This window comes from Tenebrio molitor, chromosome 8 (assembly GCF_963966145.1).
Source record: "Tenebrio molitor chromosome 8, icTenMoli1.1, whole genome shotgun sequence".
Classification (NCBI taxonomy): Eukaryota; Metazoa; Arthropoda; class Insecta; order Coleoptera; family Tenebrionidae; genus Tenebrio; species Tenebrio molitor.
Genome location: NC_091053.1, coordinates 7,892,849 through 7,915,997, shown reverse-complemented (window position 1 = coordinate 7,915,997; position 23,149 = coordinate 7,892,849). Strand labels below are relative to the sequence as shown.

At 35.3% G+C, this 23,149-nt stretch overlaps 1 protein-coding gene across 3 annotated transcripts in view; it reads left to right on the top strand.

The window, feature by feature from the left end:
- LOC138137430 (somatostatin receptor type 5-like) overlaps positions 1-23,149 on the top strand; it is an 82,587-nt gene that overhangs the window by 47,427 nt on the left and 12,011 nt on the right. Inside the window, exons 1-3 of one of the 3 annotated variants that reach the window (XM_069056809.1) lie at positions 1,196-1,417; positions 15,637-15,874; positions 20,194-20,350. In XM_069056809.1, coding sequence (XP_068912910.1) covers positions 15,639-15,874; positions 20,194-20,350 — 393 coding nt within the window. In that variant the 5' untranslated portion in view covers positions 1,196-1,417; positions 15,637-15,638. Of the gene's footprint in view, positions 1-1,195; positions 1,418-15,636; positions 15,875-20,193; positions 20,351-23,149 lie in introns of those variants that run through there. The other 2 variants (XM_069056810.1, XR_011161729.1) reach the window with 2 other exon arrangements.

The window sequence follows — 23,149 nt, the reverse complement described above, 5'->3', positions numbered from 1 at the left end:
TTCTTGTTTTACATTAAAAATAGAATAACTTAACGATTCCTATTCTCGAACCAAATATCTAAGGGCACCCTTTGCTGAAAACAAGCATTTTCAATCATGTGCCGATTAAACATAAACAAATGTCATTCGTGTCAAACGGCGGGAAATTCAAACTTTACACTGTTCTAAACGGTTTAATTTTTCCAACGCCCACTCACCCCAGGATTTTACTTGAACGCACGATATATGACAGCTTAATTAAAAATTGGTAAAGCAAGTTTTTACAGTTGGCAATACTTCCACTGATTATTATTTTATGAAAATTTAGTTTGGATTTATAAAAACTGTAAGTTTCCTCTCTACTCTATCGGTTAATACATACTTGAACAATTTCCTTTATTATTTCACATATCAAAAACATATTTTCCTGTAACATAAACAATGTATCGATGTATCGCTGCCAAAGTAAGGTTATGTTTACACTTTAAGCGGTGAAATAAATTCTCTCATGTTTTTCTCTCAGAATTCGTTGCTACCTCACAAAATTGGCGATTTTCAACATATTTTTTGTGAAAACAATGGTTTCAACCAAAATTGTACATGTTCCATGTTTTCTTTTCGGAAACTTTTTTTTATCCATCCTCGTTATTTTAAAGAGTTTTTCTAACTGGAATGAGCACACTTGAGTGCAAAAATAATAATTCAGTTTTCATTCAGTTAAAACAATTCCATTTTTATACTATCAAAGCTCTCTTATGTTTTTAAAGATCTGTTCATATCGTGTTTAAACAACTTCATTAACACTAAAACTGAGCCACCGTTTAAATATTTTGAAAAAAAACTGTAACCGGCACAGAAAGATAATTTTTAAGAAGTCGTATTGCAGTTTATTTGATATTTGCGTTTGAACATTTCCCAGTAGGACTCAAAGAGTCAAAGAAATTTCTCCGAAAACAACGTCAAGCAGCTTCCACCTCAACGCATCAGAAGAAACGTCAACCGTTGAAATTCGATTTTAAAGCGAGTCTCTTCGGCGACTTCGCCATTTTGCTCTAGTGTTTACAGTTCTTAAAATGGCACTTTTAAATTATCACATTATAATAATGGGCGCGCCTCGTGCTGATGGCTGAGTAAACAATGCGATTAATTTAACGACTCTCTTAATTACTTGATTAACTTAATATTAATGTGGAATAGAAGTCCGATCGGCGCTCACTCGGCTGCGTGCTTCGCTGGTGGTCCCGCGTCTGCTGAAGGCTGAAACTGAAGTTCAGCAAATTCACACCTAGACCAGCAGTCGCGCGCTGAACGTTGTGGTTTTACGTCGTGCTTCCTGAAAGCAGATCGTGTCCGGATTGTCGAAAGTCGTACCGGAAAATAAACAAAGGGTGATTTGCTGACTGAAACCGGAGCTGAAATGGCACGAACGCAAAGCAAGGTCAGCTTTTTTACTTCCACTTCACCTAAATTTTGCACACTGGCACCTCTTATCAATTTGGACAAAAATCAAAAAACAAATCCTATCAGCACTCTAAATGCATTAATTAATTATCTATCGACTCAAGAAGAAAAATTAGCAGTGTCAAACTTGTTTGTTTTTATTTAGGGTCTATCTATTATCAGAATTCAGGTAAATATAGATATGTTTATCTAATGAGTGCTTCTATTGTATAGCATTTTCTAACAGGAAATACTTCAAATGATTTACTTGCATCATGCTGCAAAAATATTCATAAATACTTACCTAGTGTATACATCAACAACTAATCAGTTACAATAAATGTACCGAATTTTTTTTTTATTATTTATTATAACAGTTCACGCTTGACTCTTGCTGATGTACATTTTACTATTTTCAATTTTAATTAGTAAAGGCTTCATCACAAACATTTTACGATTGTTACGTTAAACATAATATTGATATGTATTAAGGAACGAAAAAATCTGATTCTTAAGAAGAAAAGTGTGTTTTTTAAAAAATAATGTTCGTGATGTTAAATTTTTTCAACAAACTGCTATGGTCGGAACGTTATAGATGGATTGGGGACTTGTCGTTAAGTTGGCACAACCAGGAAAAGTAACTAGGCGCGCTTGTAAGGTATTTGGAATTTATGACAGATTTCTCACTAAAGTACAGTCCAATCATAAATTTTAAGCAACCTTGAGTTTGACAATCCACATCTAAAACGTTTTTACTATACAGTGCGTTCGTAAAGTTTGGAATAAATTCGATAAAACTGTAAGTATTAATTTCTGAGAAAAATCCTTGAACAGGTCAACTTTGTTTTTAAAAAGTGCATATTGTTCCGTATTTTGCTTATATTGACAGCTTATCATCTCCTAATAGTGACGTCATCAATATATTTTTTAAATGACAACCCCCATTTTTTTCTTATTTTTCTGGTACGCCTTCGTACTAGCTAAACGATCAATAAAAAAAATTGACACCTTACATAACAATTTTTTTGAGAAAATGACACATTTTACTTCAAAAAATTTAATTTAATTTTTTACTTAAATTTTTTTTTTTCAATAGATTTAGTTACAATGGAAGGTTTAATTTAGTTACAATGGAAGGTTTATTTTAATAGACCAAACAATTTAGAACGATTTGCGGTAGAAAATTCGCACTGAAACGGAACAAATAAGCCCTGACATTATTGAGCGCAGTGTACAAAGTGTCATTTTGTTGTCATTTTCTCAAAAAAATTGTTATGTAAGGCATCAATTTTTTTCATTAGACGTTTAAGTACTAAGAAGGTCTACCAGAAAAAGATGAAAAAAGTTAGGGTTGTCATTTAAAAAAATTATTGATGACGTCATTATTAGGAGACGACAAGCTGTCAACTTAAATAACGTACTGTACAACATGCACTTTTTAAAAATAAAGTTGACCTCTTCGAGGTTTTTCTCAGAAATTAATATTTACAATTTTATCGAATTTATTCAGAACTTTACGAACGCACTGTATGTGCTGCCGACATTTAATAAGAATTTTTTAAGAACGACAATTATTAGTATATTTTAATTCCGGTGTTGAGTCTCAGTTTTCGGTTTTAGTGTCAAATTAAAGTGGGTTTTTTGGATAATTTAGCATAAATTACATTTATTGGTGTCAATTATACATTTGCACTTGGAAAAGGCAAAGTGGAATGGAATGCATAGATGTCCTTGATTGAAGTCGTTTTTATCGAGTCTAGAACCAATGAGTAATTTAGTGCAGTGTCAAGAATTGTTGCATATTTGTTGTAAATGAATGTATTGTTGCAAAAATTGTCGCAAATGCTTTTCTACATCATCAAGAATATTTTTTATCGAGAAAGGAATAAATAGAAATGTCTAGCTGCTACTGCATTAAGAAAATTTTTTATTCTTCTTAAAATTGTATAAACTACCGTTCCGGCTTAGTTCAAAATTGTGGAAAAAAATAGCAAATCCTATCTCTTTTAATTAAAAAATATTTCAAATGATTGACATTATGTGTTTTTATTTTCAACGAAGTACCTGTCAAATGCCTCTTCACGCTGGATTATTATACCATAACGCTATTAAAAATAAAAAAATTTTTGGCACTGTTGAAAATTTGCAAACTATGAAAATGTTTTTTGGATTAATTTAAGTTGTGGACATGACAAATCGATCCTTTGAATGAAATAATTCACAGTGTATTTAGTCTTGTCAACTGTTGTGAATAATTGCAGCTTTACGTTCTGTAATTAACTGTAGTTATTTATTCAAATTTTATTTAAATGCAGTTTAAAGCCGGCTGTTTTACGTCCACTTCATACAATGCGCTTTAATTATAAAAATTCAGAGCAGAATGTATTTGTATAATAGTTTCAGTTATGTATTAAAATTATATATGTAATTTACTTTTTATTTACCACTAGCTGCACCCGGCCACGCATTGCTGAAGCTCAGTCAAAAAAAAGTACCCGGCCACACGTTGCTATGGCTGTCAAAAAATTGTTTTATCCAAAATCGTGTGTAATAAGCTAATTACTGTGGTCATTTGAGGCAAGGAATATGTTTCATTAATACAATACCCACTAGTGTGAGAAAAACTCGGACTCACATAATAATTAGGTTTTTTCACAGTTTCGTCAATAAATATGGAAAAATCATTATAACAGCCACAAACAAAACAAAATGTCACAATAACAACCATCCCACAATTCCCTTGGAATATATTCTTGTCAAACTTTTATAAATATTATTTCAATATTTAAATCAATTACATACACACGATTTTGGATAAAATGTTATATTATACTCATGTGGAGTTACTCGTTAATCCACACTCGTATAATAAACAACTAATAATAATAAATAACAAATATAGGTACATAAACACGCGCGTATTCGAATGCAACGTCAAAATTTCAAAGCAATCGGTAAAGAACTTTCGGGGATTTAATATTTTGAACAAACGAATATTTACATTTTTATTATAGTGGAAAATGGAAGTTTCAAATGAAGCAAAAAATGTTATTGCTCTGAAATTTTTGCGTAAAATCAAAAAAATTTTTTTTCCTCTTGTAAACTCAATCCGGGGACATACGGTAGATAATAAGTATCTTTTTGAATTATATATTTTTTTATTATCGGAAGTCGTATTTCTTTAAAAAAAAATTGTAATTTTTTTTTAGCTACTAAGTATGTATCAGGCGTTCAAATGAAAATCTGTGCTGAGTAGGTGTTGAAAAAGTAAACCATTTGGAACAATGAAAAATTTCCCGCCGTTTGACACAAATGACATTTGTTTATGTTTAATTGGCACATGATTGAACATGTTTGTTTCTAGCAAAGGGTGCCTTTAGATATTTGCTTCGAGAATAGACATCGTTAGTTATTCAATGTTTTATATTAAACATTGCAAAGAAAGAAAAAAATAACAGAAAAATGTTTTGTTTAAGTATAAGTACATTTTAGGTTAGCTGTCAACATGCTATAATTACAACTGTCAATTTACTCTTTAAAAAAGCAAAACAATTGACAGTTTTCAACGCCTTCTCAACCCAGGAGTTCATTTGAACGGCGAACACGTCAAGAATAAAATATCCATGAAAGACCTTAGTACAGCTTTTGCTACTAATAATAATTAACAATAAAATAACAAAATAATACATTTTTTCAAGTTTGACATGTACTTACCTAATGTGTCACTTTTCAAAATTGACTGAAGTTTCGAAATGTTACTTTTTAAGAAGTGGTTAGAAAATGTATTTTTTTTTTGCATCTGCCCTTCATATTTCGCTATTGCTGGATCATCAGGAGATTAAAAGAATTTTTAACAAATTAGACAAAATGTTTTTTTTTACTACGTATGTGTGGAAAATGGGTTTTATCGATCCGATTGTGAATGAAACTTTCTTTTTTTTAGTTTAAAATTATATATTTACTGATATACTTACGTAATAATTGTAAATTGTAACCAATGATTTAACAAAAAAATGTAATTTCAGCCGAACGATGATTTACAATATTTGCCAATAAACCTCATAAGTTCTTTTAGATAACATTTTTTATAGATCCTTGTGTCACATTTTGTTTATCATAATTCTTATCTCTGTGTATGTTAGTGACTCTTCTATTTTTTAATTTTTGAGTACAGAGCAGAATTTTTCAAGCAAAATTGTTAATGCGTAGAAATCAGTCTTTTATGATTAACATTAGAAGATTCTTTTTCAGTGTCATGGTCGTCTAGTCTTAGCGAATAGCAAAACTTAGAGCAATAAAAATTTATAGCGGAGATACTGATATTTAATTGACCCACCGAGTCCATCCAGGCACGTGCCGGAAAACGAAAAAAAGTTATTTTTCAATCATATTTATTTTTGTTGTGTTTATCGCGTTTATCCCAATTTAATTTTTCCTGGTGTTAATTTCCATTAATCGTCGAATAAATCGCCATTTTATTTAATTTTCTAATATCGAAAATATATGAACGATTTGAAATAATAAACTCACTATTTTACGACGTGTTGATTTAATATTTTCTGCCAACCTTATAAAACAGGAACCTTCGAAAGTGACATTCTGCATACAGATTCGCCTAATTAATTACGTAAATTTTCATCACGCGCAACCACGTTCGACACAGCGGAAAACCGCATTATCATTAACAGGTGTCGCCATTAAGAAAGCTCGTGTACACTAGTCCGTATCTCATAAACATTTTCCTCAATTTCAAGAGGATCAATGTAGGCACATTTCTAAAAATATTCAGTAATGAATCTACAAATTGTGTTTCGTTCTTTGTACAGTTCGTAATATTTCAAATAAATGAAGCAAAAACGCAATAAACTGAGGCTTTCGAGGTGGAATGTCGGCAGAGCTTTCGAGTGATTTTAGTTCCGCAAAAGTCCGGATTTTAGAGTTTAATTTCGCATAATTAGGTCCCGCCATTCAGGCGAATGTCCGCCATATTGTTTTTTACAACAACTCATCATAACTTATTGAAATTTTTTAATAAAGATGTTCATTACATTTATTACCTACATTTTATTTTATTTTTAGTTTTACTTGATTTCCTTATTCATCGATTTTTTTTTTATTTACCTAATTGTCAATTATAATTTAGATTTTCTCTCTTCAAATTCGTATGTATTTGTATTTGCAAAAGCGCTTTGATAAACATTCATATATGTATGTAAATAACATCATTAATCAACTCATTTGCAAGCGGAAATTGTAATCTAATTATCTCAGAAATGGGATTTAAATAAACTACGCAAACCGTGTGAATTAAATTTGGACAAGAAACTTTAAGCTTTTAACCGCTTTGACCGCAACATTGAAGCACCAGAACGCATTAGTAAACATTTTCTGATGGGACTTTGCTGTTACCAGTTAAAACTGGCGGTGGATGTGTCGTAACAACCACCTGTTCTTGATTGTTTTTCTTACTTCTTTTGTTATCCGCAGAATCGAAACTGTGGTAATTTTGTGTTGCTATAAACTGGTGCTAAATCCGGTCCTCCTGATCTTGGAAATAATTAGGGAGCCGATCGATAATTAAATGGGCCCGAAATGGCTGGAGGTACAAGATTGATAACGGAGAAACTTGTGCGATTATTCAACCCTCTGTACAGATTTATCCCTTTGAGAAGTGGAGAATATCGCCGTCACGCCACTATATTTGTGTCCCCAATTAGAAAATTCCGAAACTCCACCCAGAACGGCAATGTTTCCGTTGAAACGCGATAAAACTCCAGATTGAATTATCACAAGCTAACATTTTTATCCGGGACAATGGAGGGATTTCAAAGGGAGTGCAAGTATGTCGACCGTTTAATCTTATCAGATGAACGAATAAAGTGGTTGTCGTCCTTGTCGATGACGATTTCAGCGTCTGTTTCAGTCGGTTTTTCCCGTTGTGATGCTGTCGATGATTAGAAATCGGTTGAGCGTCGCCTTTTTTCTTAAAGGAGTCGTAAAATCGTGTTTACTTTGTCAAAATCGTTGGAAAACGACGAGCATGTTAGAGTTGCAACAGGTTTGGGAATTAGCCGGTGATAACGGATAGATCTGAAATGGGAATGTTTGCTACTCAATGTAAACATGATTTTTTTGTGTTAATAGATTTGGGACATTTGGTTCTGGTTTGTAAATGTTTTACGACACTAGAACCTGGAACGAATCTAGTATACCTACAAAATACAGGATAGACGTGCTGATAACTTGCTTCACTTCACAAGGTGATCAAAAAGAAAACAAATCAGAGCAGGCGTTGCAAACTATTTGTCAGGTCGTAGCGGAATTCTACGCAAATAAGCCTTGAATGCATGGGCGTAGACAGTTTGTTCTACTTCATAATAAATTATAACTGGTGAATATTAGACAATTGTGCACTTTATTATTATTATCTGATAATGGAGAAAATGTATAAAATAAACAAGAGCAACATTTTACATTCGTAAGAATAGGTAATTTACCAACTTTATTGCCAAACGCGACGCCACTGGTAAGATGATTTTTCGCGAAAATGTCAAAGAAACGTCAACGATGTACTGTTGGAAAACAACTTTTCGATTTCGGGGAAGTTTTCACACGTTTACTGTAATTGTAAGCAACAATTATCGGTAATAATTTAATTAAAGCAGTTAATACATATGCTGTTCCATTGTTGACCTATTCTTTTGGTATTATAAAATGGTCCAAAACTAATTTACAGAATATAAATATTCAAACTAGAGTTCTCTTTACAAAATTTTGTAAACATCACCCCAAATCTGCTATTGAAAGATTTAATTTACCACGCGAAAATGGTGGTAGGGGTTTTTCAAATCTAGAAATTCTACAACATAATCAAATTGCTTCACTAAAAAATTATTTTCTCAATAGAGCTCGTGATAACACTTTTTTTAATGCTTTGGTTTCAGCGAATAAAGGTTACACACCTTTAAATTTAAGTGATAATATAATTTCAGATATTGTTGAGCCAAATATACCTGACACTATAGCAAATATAAAACAAAAGTCTTTACATGGGAGATATTTTAAAGAGCTAGAACAGCCAGAAATTAATATTCAAGCTTCTCATGCATGGCTTAAAAAATCAAATATTCATCCTGAGACTGAGGGTTTTATATTTGCAATACAAGATCGTGTTATAAATACAAGAAATTATAAAAAACACATATGCGGTTTACAATCGATCATTGATAAATGTAGGATTTGCGGAACTGAAGGGGAAACCATTGAACATATCATTTCTTCTTGCACCGTTTTGGCTCAAAGCGAATATAAAAAACGTCATGATATATTCGCAAAAATTATACACATGAATTTAGCAGTTAAATTCAATTTATTAAAGGATACACAACCACATTACATTTATAAACCAGAAAGTTGTTTAGAAAATGACAATTACAAATTATATTTTGATCGGACAGTTTTAACTGACATTCACATTCAGCATAACAGACCAGACATTATTATTTTAGATAAACAACAAAAGCAAGCATATCTTTTAGATATAGCTGTTCCAAATTCACACAATATAACACAGACATATAATACAAAAATTAATAAATATTTAGAACTCTCCGTTGCTATGAGAAATCTTTGGTGTTTAGAAAAAATTTCGATTTTACCACTTATAATTTCAGCAACAGGAATAGTACCCCAATCTCTTTTTAAAAATTTAAAATTTTTGGACTTAGAGAACACATTGGTGGTTGAAATTCAAAAAGGTATATTATTATACTCATGTCACATCGTGAGGAAGTTCCTTAACATTGACACAGAACATAATAAAACACAACAAAGTCAAAATGTGGAGGTGAGACGCCGGTAATTATGTTGATAAGCACTGCACTATTACTTGATAGTATTATCCGTAATAGTGTATGTACTCCGGCAAAATTGCCGTGCCGCCGGGTGGAGGTGGGATACGTAAAATGAGTTTTACCGTTGAAGATAAAGCATTAATTATTATTAATAATTGATTAATTAATAATAGATTTTTCGAACGAGGATGAAATCTGTGGTAATCACCCTAGTGAGTAATACCCATTACCCGCGATTCAAATATGATGATTTTTCTACCAGGAATACATTTTGTCATTTTCAAGAATTAATTTTTTAAATGAAAAAAAAAACGTGCACATACTGCCAATTATGACATATGAATAGTAATTTATAGTCTATGCGATAACTTGCACATGTAATGAGTCATTTTACTCACGGCCGTGGGTAATGAATAGCTTTACTGAATTATAATGAACGTATTATTAAATACGAGGAAAAAATACTTTCACGAACTTTTTAGTATGTTTTCTTGCATTATTTATTGCATCTCGACAAGTTTCTTGTTTGACGGTTGCCGAATGCCCTTTGCAAACTTTACCCGCGCCCACGAAACCTCTTTAACCGCGACTGATGGCATATTCTTAATAAAGAATTCGTTCGACTTTCTGAGGGCACCTGTGGAATTTTATTGAAAATTTAAAATTTTATTACTCCCTTGTTTGCCCACGGACCGGCTCCGACTTTTTCAATTTCGGAACTGAACGATTAGTCTAGACATCTAAAAATACCATTTCATATTCTTTTCGAATCTAGATTTCAAGAAAACGCCTCTCTCATCATCCGATTATCTTTGGATTCTCATTTTTATTCCGGGAATGTCTCATCGAATCCGGTGCATCTGTGCGTAATCTTAACCCATATGTCGGCTCATGACGAGTGTTACATGATCGCCATCTTCGAATGACCGTCACGACGCTTCCTCGAATTATACGAAACACCGTTTCCTGTTGAAGATGACTTTCAAGTTTTCGGTAAAGAGATTGGCGATTTTCATCGTTTCCGTTCACCGCGGCGCTTTCAAAGTGGTTTCCAATGACTTTATGAAGATTAAGTAAATGCGGTGCTGGGGTTTTGTAAAAACTGGTAAACTTTGTAGGGCTTTCAGGGGCTTTCAACCCCTGTTATTCGCGTTTCTTGTTCAAATGTTTGTTGTGTACTTCCTGTATCAGAAAATATCGGGAGTCTAATTAAAAATCGGGTCTTGAAAAATTTCACGAACGCATGTCTAACATCATTATGTATGTTACACTTAGCTAGGTGACAAACCATTAACTCATACGTCAGAAATGCTTTACAGATCAGTTGGTTTAAAAAATAATTTTCGACAATAACTCGGCTTCGCCTCGAGCCTGAAACCTGGTTTTGCGCTGTAAAAATCCCTACCGTACTCTAATGTAAATGAGATTCTGAAATACTTTTTTAATTATCAAATGCCAAAGATATTAATGACACGTGATATGTACTATCTTTTCCAAATCGAATCTAGCAACTTACGCTTGCCAGTCACAGTTCTTGACCATTTCTTTCATCCTCTTTTCCAATTATATTTTTTTTAATGTTATAAGGCACGTCAACAGCGTATTGGTTGTGTCATTAAGAATCAAATCAGACCCTGCCATAAAGAAATAAACGAAACGAACAAAGCAGATTTCAAATAAGTTGCAGAAGTTTTTTGTTCCTCCATAAGAGTCTTAGTCGGGTTTAATGTTTGAAGTTTCGATTAAAAGTTGCTTGCAGGATGCGCCGTAATGAATAAGTTATTGAAATTATGAAACAGGATTAAGAGGTCTTTTCAGGAATTTCGTTAATGAAAACTTAAACCCATGTTTCCAGAAACCAAGGGGTTTGCAACGGGTATTTGTACCTAATATTTTCACGATGACATTTGTAGGGAAATGTTTTCGGTTTATGCTCGCCACAAAGATTCAATCGGATTCAGATCCGACAGGCTGAATCCTCTCGTTCGTCGTACAATTCAATTATTTTTCGTTGTTATTGTCGGAAGAGAGAAGGAGAAACTTCCAATTTACAATCATTGTTCTTCGTCCTTTCGCTCTGAACCGCATCCACTCCACGATAATACTTCCTAAAATACTTCGGCCATAAAAACGAAACGAAACTCACCTGTGCGAGTGCGTTTAACAGTTTTACCAATAAAGAATAAAAACCCCACGACCGGGCCGCCCACCCATAACCATCAATTCGAACAACACCTCGGGAAACAACAAGAGAAATAAAGGAGAATTGTGGACGTTAAAGAAATTCTCGAAATTATGATCGCGGGGGCGCCTAATTTAATTTTTCTTCTCTTTTCGGAGCGTTTTGTGATTTTATTGCTCCAATTCAATCCCGTTGATTTTTAATCACCCACACACATTTACGACGTCGTTGTCCTGAAGGATGCAGCACGTCGATACCGCGCTACAAACTAGCAGCGCTAAATAATTTTATTACGGGACAAATTGGAGTCCTTTTCAATTTTTCAAACAGATTTTTGCTCCGGCACGATTCGATCGGCGCCCCAGAACTAATCAATTTAAAAAACAAAAAGACCCAAAGTCGTGAAGGAATCTTCAAAGGGAGATCGATACTTCGAGTCCATTGTTAATTATTTGTGCGTAAACAAGGTGTGAATGATGACGCATTTGTCTAATCCGTTTCAGCCATTTCAGGACCTTTGACGCAATGTAAATATTTTCAGGGAAACGATTCCACAATTTCAGGGGGTTGTCGTAAACATGAACAAAATTACGTCACATTGCACAATTAAATTGTCAATCGACCCGAAGATAAACAATCGGGCCGAATTTTTTTATTAAATTTTATAAGAAGCTTCTTGAAAACGGGAAATTGTTGGAAAACTGCTAAAATAACTCTTTCGAAATTACCTGTCAGGAACACAGCTTGGAAAGTTATTTGGATTTTTGAGAAAAACCAAGGTGGGAATAGAAAACTACCAATTTCCTTTCAGGAAGTAAGACCGTGACATCTGATTGTATCAATAGATGGGTGTACAATACATTCAATTTCCTTTTCCTTTTATTTAATCATGTTTTGACATAAGTGGGTTGCATTCTTGACGAGTGTTGAAAATCCCGACAAAGTGCAGAGCTTTCAATCTATAAATATTCCCACAAACAGATAGAGTAATTGAAGATTCTCGAATTATCGACGAAACATACAATGCTGTAAACATGTTTTCACCGATTTTGATCAAAATAAAAAACACAGTCAGACATATTTTCAAATGTTGTCTTGTGGGCCGCGCATTGCTCTGTTCAACGTAGTAAAAGTTTTGGATTTTCTCATGGGCTGTGAGCCATATCTGCGCAAACGACGAATATCGGTCTCAAGTAGGCGCTACAAACCGACAGGAAAACATCGTCATCGTCAGAGTAAATAGTGTTCCTCTGATATTTGCCGCGTAATGGTCGACGTTTTCAGTTCTCATTTACTGGTTTATCGCTCCGCCTTCGCGCAGATATTTTCAAGGTCACAGCCCACGAGAGAATCCAAGACCTGTACAACTATAGATACTGGTGGCATTTGTGAACACAAACTGCTTTACAGTCTTATATAAATTAGACAAGACGTTTAATAAGCAGTTTTGCTAAATTAGTAGTAGCTTAGATTAAATCAAAGCAGCAGTGCAATACATAATGCAGTATCTACAAGCATCACACAATAATTACATTTTAAGAGAATAAGAGCTTGCAATTACAAGACAAGAAGATGATGGGTAGTAATTGAAAGCTCTACCGTGGAATGCATTTATAAACCAAAGTAATACTGGCAAAGGCAAGGTATGTTATTGCAAATAACTTAAGTGCACTACTTATTGAAGCAACTATACGCAATACACCGTATAACTAATTACAAGTTGAGAGCACTTAAATCACAAGAGCGGAGTTGGCTTTTAACCGAAAACTTGTCAGATAGAACGTCAGACAAACAAAAACTAGCGATATGATGTTTAATTAATGAAAATAAAATTATACCACAAGCGAGTTGTTTCTATTTAAATCTTAATTATTGTATGACCGGTTAAATGTGCTGGGGTTAACGTTCCAATTGACGGATTTTGACCCAGCTGACCCTGTAGTGTTGTAATGTAATCTGGCAACGTTGGTCAGCAAAAATGATTGATGAAATATTTTAATTAACTCGTTAGTGAAACATTAAAACATATTTTGGTGTTTTGTCGTCAGTGTTAAAAAATATATATGGCACGAGTCATTGAGTCAGCTACAACAGGTCAGTCGTAGAAACCAAAGAATAATTTGAAAATTTTTTGTGGGAAATTTAATGTATTTTATGTTGTTTTAGAATTAAAAAAGATAACAAAAAAATTACTTTCTCCATGACTATTAAAGAATTAATTTGTAAACAATAAGTCGCGCATCGCATAGCAACGCTAAACGAGGCACGACTTTAATTGTTAAATATTAAAATTCAAATTAAATTCTATTTTCAAAGATTGTTTTTTTTTTGGTATAGTCATGCAGAAAGTATAGTCTTCAACTCGCGTATAATGGCTATTATTCACTCGGATGATTCCACCACTCGCCCACGACTCGTGTTGGAATAGCCATCCTAGTTCCTAGATTTCGGATGTGTTAATAAAATATCAAAGAACAAGTTTTATAAGGGGTTATTTGGCGCACCAGTCCCAGGTGCAGAAAACGAGCCGTAGGGGAGTTTTCTATGGGACGAGTGCGCCAATGCCCTTATAAAATGAGTTTTTTATGTTATTTTTTCGAATTAGCACCCTTTTTTTAATTTTTAAATAAAAAAATTAAATTTACTAATTCTAGGGAATTTTGTATTAATTGGTAATTCGAGGTAACGGATGCAACTACATCTGGGGGGCTTATTTTTACCGTTGTTTTCATGGGCAGTCTTTTGGTGTGAGTTTTAACAATCACCATCAACAGATGTTAAAAAGTAGAGTTTGAACGTTAATATTAAGTTTTTTGGGGTAAATGACAATAATGCACTGAAATATTGATAAAAATTTTCTTACAGATCTATTAAACCACGAGTGCTTTAATAGATAGCCACAAACGACTCCAAATTGAATACAATAATAGACCTATTAGAGACATAAATTAGAAAATAGCTTATTAACGTATTCAAAACCAATGCGTTAACAGTTTTGTTAAAAAAGCAAATTATAAAAAATTGTGTTACAGTACACTGCACTGAAGTGACGATTTAAGCCCTCATTCATAATTTAATTGAACGACACTTGTGACAAGAGTGAGTGGGAAACATGTCCTTCAAGTCAAAATAGAATGAGTAAGACTAGGAAATGGTTTTTGAATTGTGAAAGATTCAAAAGATATTACCACGTGACGCTTTTAACTATTTTTAAACAGCTAACTATTTCTATGCAATATGGACACAAAAATGTTCCAATTTTGTCTGCGGTGTAGTAAACATAGCGTTTAATTTACTAAGGTGGCTGTTTATGCTCTGCGTCGGACCTCAACTAAATAACGTCAGTGCTGAGTCTAAAATATCAAATGGATTTGTCAAATAGTTTGCTGTCAATTGGTACTCCAAGGATGTCGAAAATCGCACTGAAGTCCAGGGGATTATATTGAAAAATAAAAATAATGTAAAAGAGGGTAAAGTCTTTCTTTATTAAGTGGCGAAGTTTTTAAATTAAAAGCAAAAAGTGAGGTTGGATTTAGGCAGCTGATGTAATGCGTGGTGCGTTCACAATCGACTCTTTGAGGATAAATTTAAATGAACACCCGATACATTAATTTGTTCTTTAACGAATAGATAAACTGTGACAACACACGCCCCAGATTTATTAACCGGATAAACATAATTCCTAAGAGGCTGATATTGATATGACTGATAATATTAAAATTCTGGTTCAGAATACATTTAGAGAAGAGCAGTCACGAAGAGGCCTCACAAGAGTTAATTGTTTTCCCATATTATGAGAGGTAATATGCATCCAGTAGCGAAGCTGTAGAGTACAATAGAACGCTCTATTCTAAACAGAAACCTCAGTAAAACAATTTTGCAACAGGCGTGGTAAATTTCCGGGGTAAACGCGCCTCGAGTCTTTGACCTAAAACTAAAAATTTGAAATAACTAGTGATTTGCCAACGCCGTCACACCGATTCGCGCTTTATCACCGGCAGAGATCGCGTGGAGGCGGCGTTAGTGCAACTATATCTCATCAATATCAATATACTCGATTACACCATAGCCGATTATTTGTACACAAGTCTATTCAGCTTAATTGGGAGAAATTGAAATGTGTTGGCGATAATCCTCCATATGTCCCAGCCATCAGCTCTTATTACGGCAATTTTTTTCCAGATATGGGAGATAGTGTGATTTTCGACGAGATGAACTCCACCATGGACTACTCGTGGAATTCGTCGTACGTCTTCGCCGTCGACAATGACAGCGGGTGGGGCGAACGCTACTTCTTCACCTACTTCTCGCAGTTCGACGGACGGCCGACCAATTATGTCGCTGCGGAGGTCACCATCTTCGTCCTCATCTTTCTGGTGTCTGTCGTCGCGAATACTTCGATCGTCGTCTGCGTCGTCAGGTATGACAAAGACCCGAAAAATAAATAAAGAAATGAAGTTAATCATTGAGCAAAAAAAAGAACTGATGTAATTACGGGATAAAAAAATATATTCAAATTTTGTTGACTCGGAAAAAATATTGTTGCCTCTACTTCACATTAAACTTTGTTAATGAAACAATTCACAAAGGCTTTGAACAAACAGTGTTTTTGTGTTCGGTACCTTTGTAAAAAATTTCCAAATTTATCTGACGTAAAACTCTAAAAGGCGTTTCTCTGGCGTTATGCAAATACATACACCGAAATAGCCGAATCATAATAGTGTCTTTTTTTCACTCGTGGGATTGCCGCACTCGCCAAAAGCTCGTACGACTACTTTATGCACACGTTGCATAAATTACAATTTTTCCATTTTTACTTTTTCTCAACATCTTTTATTCAAAATGTAAAATATTATCCACCCACTCTCAACTGTGTATTTTTTTCTGAAACATTTCCATCCAATTACCATGAAAGTGTACAGGGAAGTTTCTTCTCAAGCTTTTTTTGGAGTTGTTCGTGCATGAGCACAGTACATCTCGTCAGGTGGTAAAGTTCTGAACCTAAATGAAAAACCCTTTGGCATTTATCGGCATTAACCCTCTTTGATGTCGGTCTTCAACAACCTACAGACTGGCCTACATCATCAAAGATTATAAAGCGTGTTTTATTTATTTATTATGATTTACGCTCAGTTTGCTTATTGTTATTATTAAAATTATCCAAACAAATCCGAACACAAAGCAACGCGAGTTGAGTGAAAATAATTTTTTAAAGTTATGGAGGTGTTCTGTATGATGCTTAAAACCTGTCAAGAAGAACGTAAATTGAATATTTTTTAATTTTTCGAAAATAGTCAAAGGTCATTGCGAAGATATTTATCGTATTGAATAATATTTTGTTTAAGTTTCAAGGGGATAATACATTTTATTTTTGGTTCGGTGTATACGAGTTTACCTTAAATTTGTGTAGAAAATATTATAAAATAAGGACCTTGACACGATTGAATAAATTCGAAAGAAGGATCACCTAAGCAGATTAGTTGACCTCGATGGTCTGGTAGTTTTTATGTTGGTGCGAATTTATTTGAAACTAATTAAATGTAATTTATAAAAAAAAAGAAAACAAACTCGATCAGGTTTATACAAAAAAGAGTGTTTGTTGAGAGCATAAACACTGAAACAGAAAATTTATCTTGAAAAAAAAATTCCAAACGGTCGTAATTCGATATATTATCACCGTATTCACTTCCTGATCCGCTTTTTATCGATTGGCAGTGGCATTCTAGCTGTCGACAGTGTCGACGGACAAGGCAATAACGACGTGAAAAAATGTCGGGCCCCCATTTTGCATTTCGGCTGACACTTCCGGTCATTTGCCTGAAAACTAGGCCACGTCCCCGACTCTGAAAAACATAAACCGGGGGACTTTTCGGCAATAATAATTACGCACGGACCATTACCCTCGCGCTAATTGCAGAAGCGAGTCCTTGGAATTTTTATCCGGGTCAGACTGTCGATAAATCCAAATTTCCCGTTTCAGTCGTAACAAATAATCGCGTCTTTAATATTTTCGGGGCGACAGCCCAGGTCACTTCCTCGCCATTAATCAAGAGATGTGCTGTTGACGTGAAAAATCGCCCTCCTTGACCCCTTTGCCAACCGAGAGGGAAATTTCGGGGGTTCCGGTCCTGCGCGTTCCAAAAATAGCGGTTTGTTGTGAATGGGAAAGAGACGTTCGAGGGCAGTGGCGTGGCGGCAGCTCTGACTGGGAGAATATTTTGTATAGGGACACTTATTAATTACAGGAAATGTGTTCACATTAAAACAGTTCATATTATTGATCAAGAACAAAACAAGAGAGGTGGCTGCCATGTTGGAACCCTGAGGAATTTCTGAAATTCGGATAAATAAATGCGAACAAATTGACTAAACATTGTAATCAAGGACTCTAATACTCTAATAAAAAAGGACTATGCAAAGGATATCTTCAGCAGTTACAGTGTTGAAAACGCGGTTGGTAGAAGGTGTTGGATTCTCTCATGGGCTGTGACCTGAAACTGAAAACGTAGAATACTTTAGGTACATACAAATAGACGAGAGAGAGAGAGAGAGAGAGAGAGGGAGAGAGAGGGAGAGAGAGAGAGGAAACTAACGTAACGAATGACGTTGTTTTCCGGTCGGTTTCTAGCGCCTACTTGAGTTGCGTTTGCGCAGATATGACTCATAGCCCATGAGAAAATCCTACACTTATACCATCATCGAACTCCTACAATTGATATTTATGGCAATCAGTTTCTTAAAAATTTATGCGGAAATCCCCACAGGAAGCTTGTATATAGAAAAACCTAAAATAAAATTATGTGTGGTAGTTCTTTTTTTAGAATTTTGTTGTAAACCCTTTCCGGTGCTACCGCATCTCCGCCACTGCGGGGAAAACAACAGAATTCCTAAAAATAGCTCGCCAATTAATTGGTGATTCAACCCCGAAGACGTTCGCGTCGATAACAATGCATCAACATCAAGTAGGTCTTGTCACGTTATCGATTTGTTTTTTCCCATTGGAAGGCTTGCCCTAATAAAAGACACGTCGGTGCTCCCTCCGAAATCAATTTATCTAACCCCGTCTGAAAATATAACAATGGTGGATGTGTGTCAAAGACAGAGACGGATCTCGCCCCGGCGTTCATTAATAAATTTCCTAGAGTTAATTTCCTCTGATCTCTCGCCCTTTTTGAGCGCCGTTGTTATACAAGCGAAGGATAATTTAATCCACTTTGAATTTAATTAACGGGAAAAAACAGAAAAACGCCGTTTGAAGTTGAAACCTGCGTGAAAATTCGCCGGTGGACTTGATGGAAAGTGGTAATTTGCATTTCGACAAATAAGTTCGGGGAGATAATGCGGCCATTATCGGATCGTTGAGGAAATCCACTTCCTGTGGGTACCGCTATCGCAGGGTTGAAGGATCAGCGGAGGATGAAGTTGACCAATTATAGATAGGGGGAACAGTGAATTTACTAAAACATTTTACACACTGCTATTTCTGATTTAAATGGACCAAGCTTTAAGTACAGGATTATTATAAATGATTATAACATCGTAGTTGGTGAGCAAACCACACAAATTTTGGATGTGCCGCTAGCGTCGTAACATGAATCAGACGCAGATAGGTGTCGGTACTGGCGGTAGTTTTTTCCCCCGGAAATCTGTCAACTGTCATGTAGGAATGTATGTATAGAAAGCGGTACAACTAAAATTGGTCACACCGCGCTCTGTGGCCAAGCGCTTAGCGCGCCGCTTTGCATTCGAAAGTGCCGGGTTCAAATCCCGGGGCTGCCTGTGGGTTTTTTTCAGGGGTTTTCCCACAGCATCACACGTTGAATAGGTGTCTCATATCCGTAGATACCGCGAATGCTGGATTTAGTACTCATACCCCAGTTAGCTACCTATCTACCTTCCTTCCGCATCCATCCTCACCGTACCCATTCCGAAAATTTTCTTTCACTGTGGCTGAAAAGGCTAGGAAAGCCCCAGCAGTCCGCCCTCCCTCGGGAAGGAATGAAAAAATGTAAATTGATTGCCTAGCCAACTACGAATCATTGTATGTAGAAACTTAGTTTTTATTAATTAATAAAATGATTCGTAGTTAGGAGAGACAGAGAACTATTTACGTCCGCACTGTACACAACTTGATTCTCAACATTCCTTACCCATTTCTCATAACAATTCAAGAATTGTAAGTACACTTTTATTGTATTGGAATTTATATCCTTGGCATTAGCAAAAAGTTTACTTGCTCAACTTTGATTGACAACTCTTCCATTTCATTCTTGTCACTTTCTCATTATACCGACTAAACTTGATACCAGAAGCTGTGAGGAGCCTGTGGTTAATATACAATAAATTGTTCTGACAGTTTTCGTTGGGTAAGCAAAAATCTATGACAAGCTCCCTCGATCACAACCCACGACGTACATCTAGCAAATCCAGTTTTCGGTTTCAGTCTCACTAATAGTAGTCTTCCGGTCCCGAGTCTAGAAATAATAAACCTACATCACATATAATTTTTTTCCGGGCTGGAATCATCCCCATCCAGCGACCTATTTCCAGCCCCGATATCGGCAATGATGTATGAAGTGCACGTGTCACGTTCCATACAGATTGCTTCATCCCCCGTTCTTACGAATCGATGAACGGGCTCCGACATCTCCACAAAAAATATTCTTGTTTTGATTAAACTGCTCCGAATAAATCATCCGGGGAGTATCGCTCACACCACTAATCCTCCCCTTTTTCCAGATTTCCAGACATGAGGACGGTGACGAACTCCTTCGTCTTGAACTTGGCCGCGGCGGATCTGCTTTTCGCCTTCACCATCCCGGCCGTGGCCTACACGAGGATTGTATCGTCCTGGAAATTGGGGGATTTCGCCTGCAGATTCATGTCCTACGTACAGGTAATAAATTTACAGACTTAGGGCTGGCTAAGCCGGGAGCTCCATTTTTACAACGGAGCTAAATTTCCGCAGCTGCACTTTCTCACGGGTATTTGCAGGTTTTAAAAAAATTAACGAGCATATTTCAAAAAAAGTACTTACTCCAATAATGTAGCAATCAGCTGAAATGGAAAGAATCTCATTACAAATAATAATGGAGAACAATTAGCAACGTTCCGTACATGGTCAAATTGGGTTTGAATTTTATACAAACCGTTCTCATCTAAATTTAGAATAACAAAGGGACAGGTTTGTTATTGGGGGAAGTTGTAATAAATTCTGAAACAAAACGTGCGTGATCCTTGGACCGATAACTGAGGAAAGTAATTAAAATTTGCTTTTTATTTAATTAGTTAATAAAATGTTACGAGTGCTCTTGAGTGCCCACTCATTTAATAAAGTTAAATTCTCTTGAGATTAAAGACAGACAAAAACTGAAAAATAATGTAAAATCTCTGAAGCACATCTTCACACTGAATTATTATACACATGAAGTGGAAGGATATACAGTATGTCCTAAATAAAAACTCATTAAAGACGCTTTTCGATCTACATCGCGTGTCTCTTAGTATTAAGGAAGAGTCTGGATTCCGTAGGGATTTGTGAAGTAAATCCGTCCGTGAAACAGCATAAACTAGATGTCGCTGGATCCGTAGACGATGGATGTGAAGTTTGAAGTTTATGAATGAGCTCGTGGAGACTAAAGCTCTTGAGGTTGCCACAGACGATCAGCAAAACTGTCAGCTAAATCGATCAATTTATTTGTCGCTGATTTATCTGTCCGCCGCGCCGCACCTGTTCAGACGCACAGATCAAAATATCCACACACGGTACAATATTTCATCCGGTCACGCCGATCTGATGATAGATGTGACCGCGTATGGTACTCTTTACTCCAGTAATTTTTCGTTTTATCGATCGAAAAAAAATACATATACTTATTTAAACCAATGCAGTACTTCGGAAACGGAAATTTTAAAAATGGAGACTGGAATTATCATGGTGAACCTTGTTTGCAGGAATTTAGAGGCTTTTTAAATGTGTTCATCCTGAAAAATGCGTTTTATAAGACTGCTCACAGTGTTGCTCTATTTGCAGAAATCGACAGCATTTCGCACATATTCGAATAACTGGTTGCATGCATTTCCAATTTCAAACTACAAAATCAATTACATTTTGTGAATTTTGAAAAATATTTTCAAATTTAATACGGTGTGATCAAGAATGACTGAGTCTGTTGGTAACCATGAAATTTGGCAAATTTGAAATTTACCATCAAAGGTTCATTTTTGTAATACCATAAACATAACCGGCATAACCAAAAATGTTTTTAATACCGTCTCAAGTTAAAAAATTGAGTCAGCACAAATTACGAGACAAAAACACCAGCACTTTTCAACTGTTTCATTGCCAACAGACTCAGTCATTGTTGATCACGCCGTATTTGTTTCAAACGCGTACCTAGATATAAAGTAAAATGTCCACTTTGTTGTCTTTGTTTTGTATTTTGTGCTTTATTTATTATTATTAAAGACAATATTGATTACTCAATTGAACAAACGACATTTATGCCAAAAGTTTATGGTTTGTAACTTCTCTAGATGTAGAAGTCTTCGATTTTCTTATGGGCTATGAGTCATATCTGCACAAACGACGAATATCGGTCCCAAGTAGGCGCTACAAACCGACCCGAAAACATCGTCATTCGTTACCTTTCTCTCGTGTATTTGCATGTAAAGTAGTCGACGTTTTCAGTTTTCATTTACAGATTTTTTTCTAGCGGAGCGCCTTCGTGCAGATGTTTTCAAGGTCAGAGCCCATGAGAGAATCCAACACTTCTAACGTGTTATGCTTTCTTGAATTCTTTCAAAGCACCAGATTTTTACACAGTCGTCAATATGGTATACCAAAAACCACAAGGATCATTCAAAAAGTGCGAAGATAAAATCATTCATTCTCAAATCTCTTCTTTTATTCTTCTTCAGAACACTTTGCTCCAGTGTTTTTATACCGTGAGATCGAAAAAAAAATTTAGAGTAGGCTCTGACCAAAAATTTCAGTTGGCAATTCGTTAAGATTTCAATTATCAGATGTCAGTCTTAAAAGTTAGGTTAGTGATTTTGGGAACGTTGAAATCTTGATTTTTATAAAGGTGTGAATTATGTGTGACCTGTCGGTTGTAAAAGAATTTCCTCAGCTAGTGCAATGAAACAATGAGATTTAAAACTCCCGCAGCTTCATTCAACGTCAACGACGGGCACACGCCGCTTATTTATAAATCGATCCAACGATCATCGATCAATATTGTCCAGAGAGGTTGTTGTGGGGGTTGTTATTGTCAAGGGGTAATTTCATGCACAACAGACACGATAAGAAAAAAGTGCAAATCTTTTTTAAGGATAAGCTGAGCTGTACCAAATGATTGGTTAGATTCTTGGGTTAATCTCTGCAATTCTTTATTCAACCTCTTCAATATTTTCAGCTGATCTTTTTGTCAGTCGTCTACTGCCTTTTTTGCGCAGAACATTACCAGTATCCAAAAACATGTTTACGCAAGTTGTTGGTAAGTGCCTTGAAAGTCCGGAAACTTTTGTTGAAATTCCTGAAAAACTCGAGGTGTCGAATATGACCATTTTAATTTTTCGTTCTCAAGCCTTTCTCCATTGCTGAAGAAACATTGCGCAAATTAAAATTTCTTTCTCTAAAGTGAACATATTTTAATAGTGAATAATTAATAACGACAGTTACGATTGTGATGAC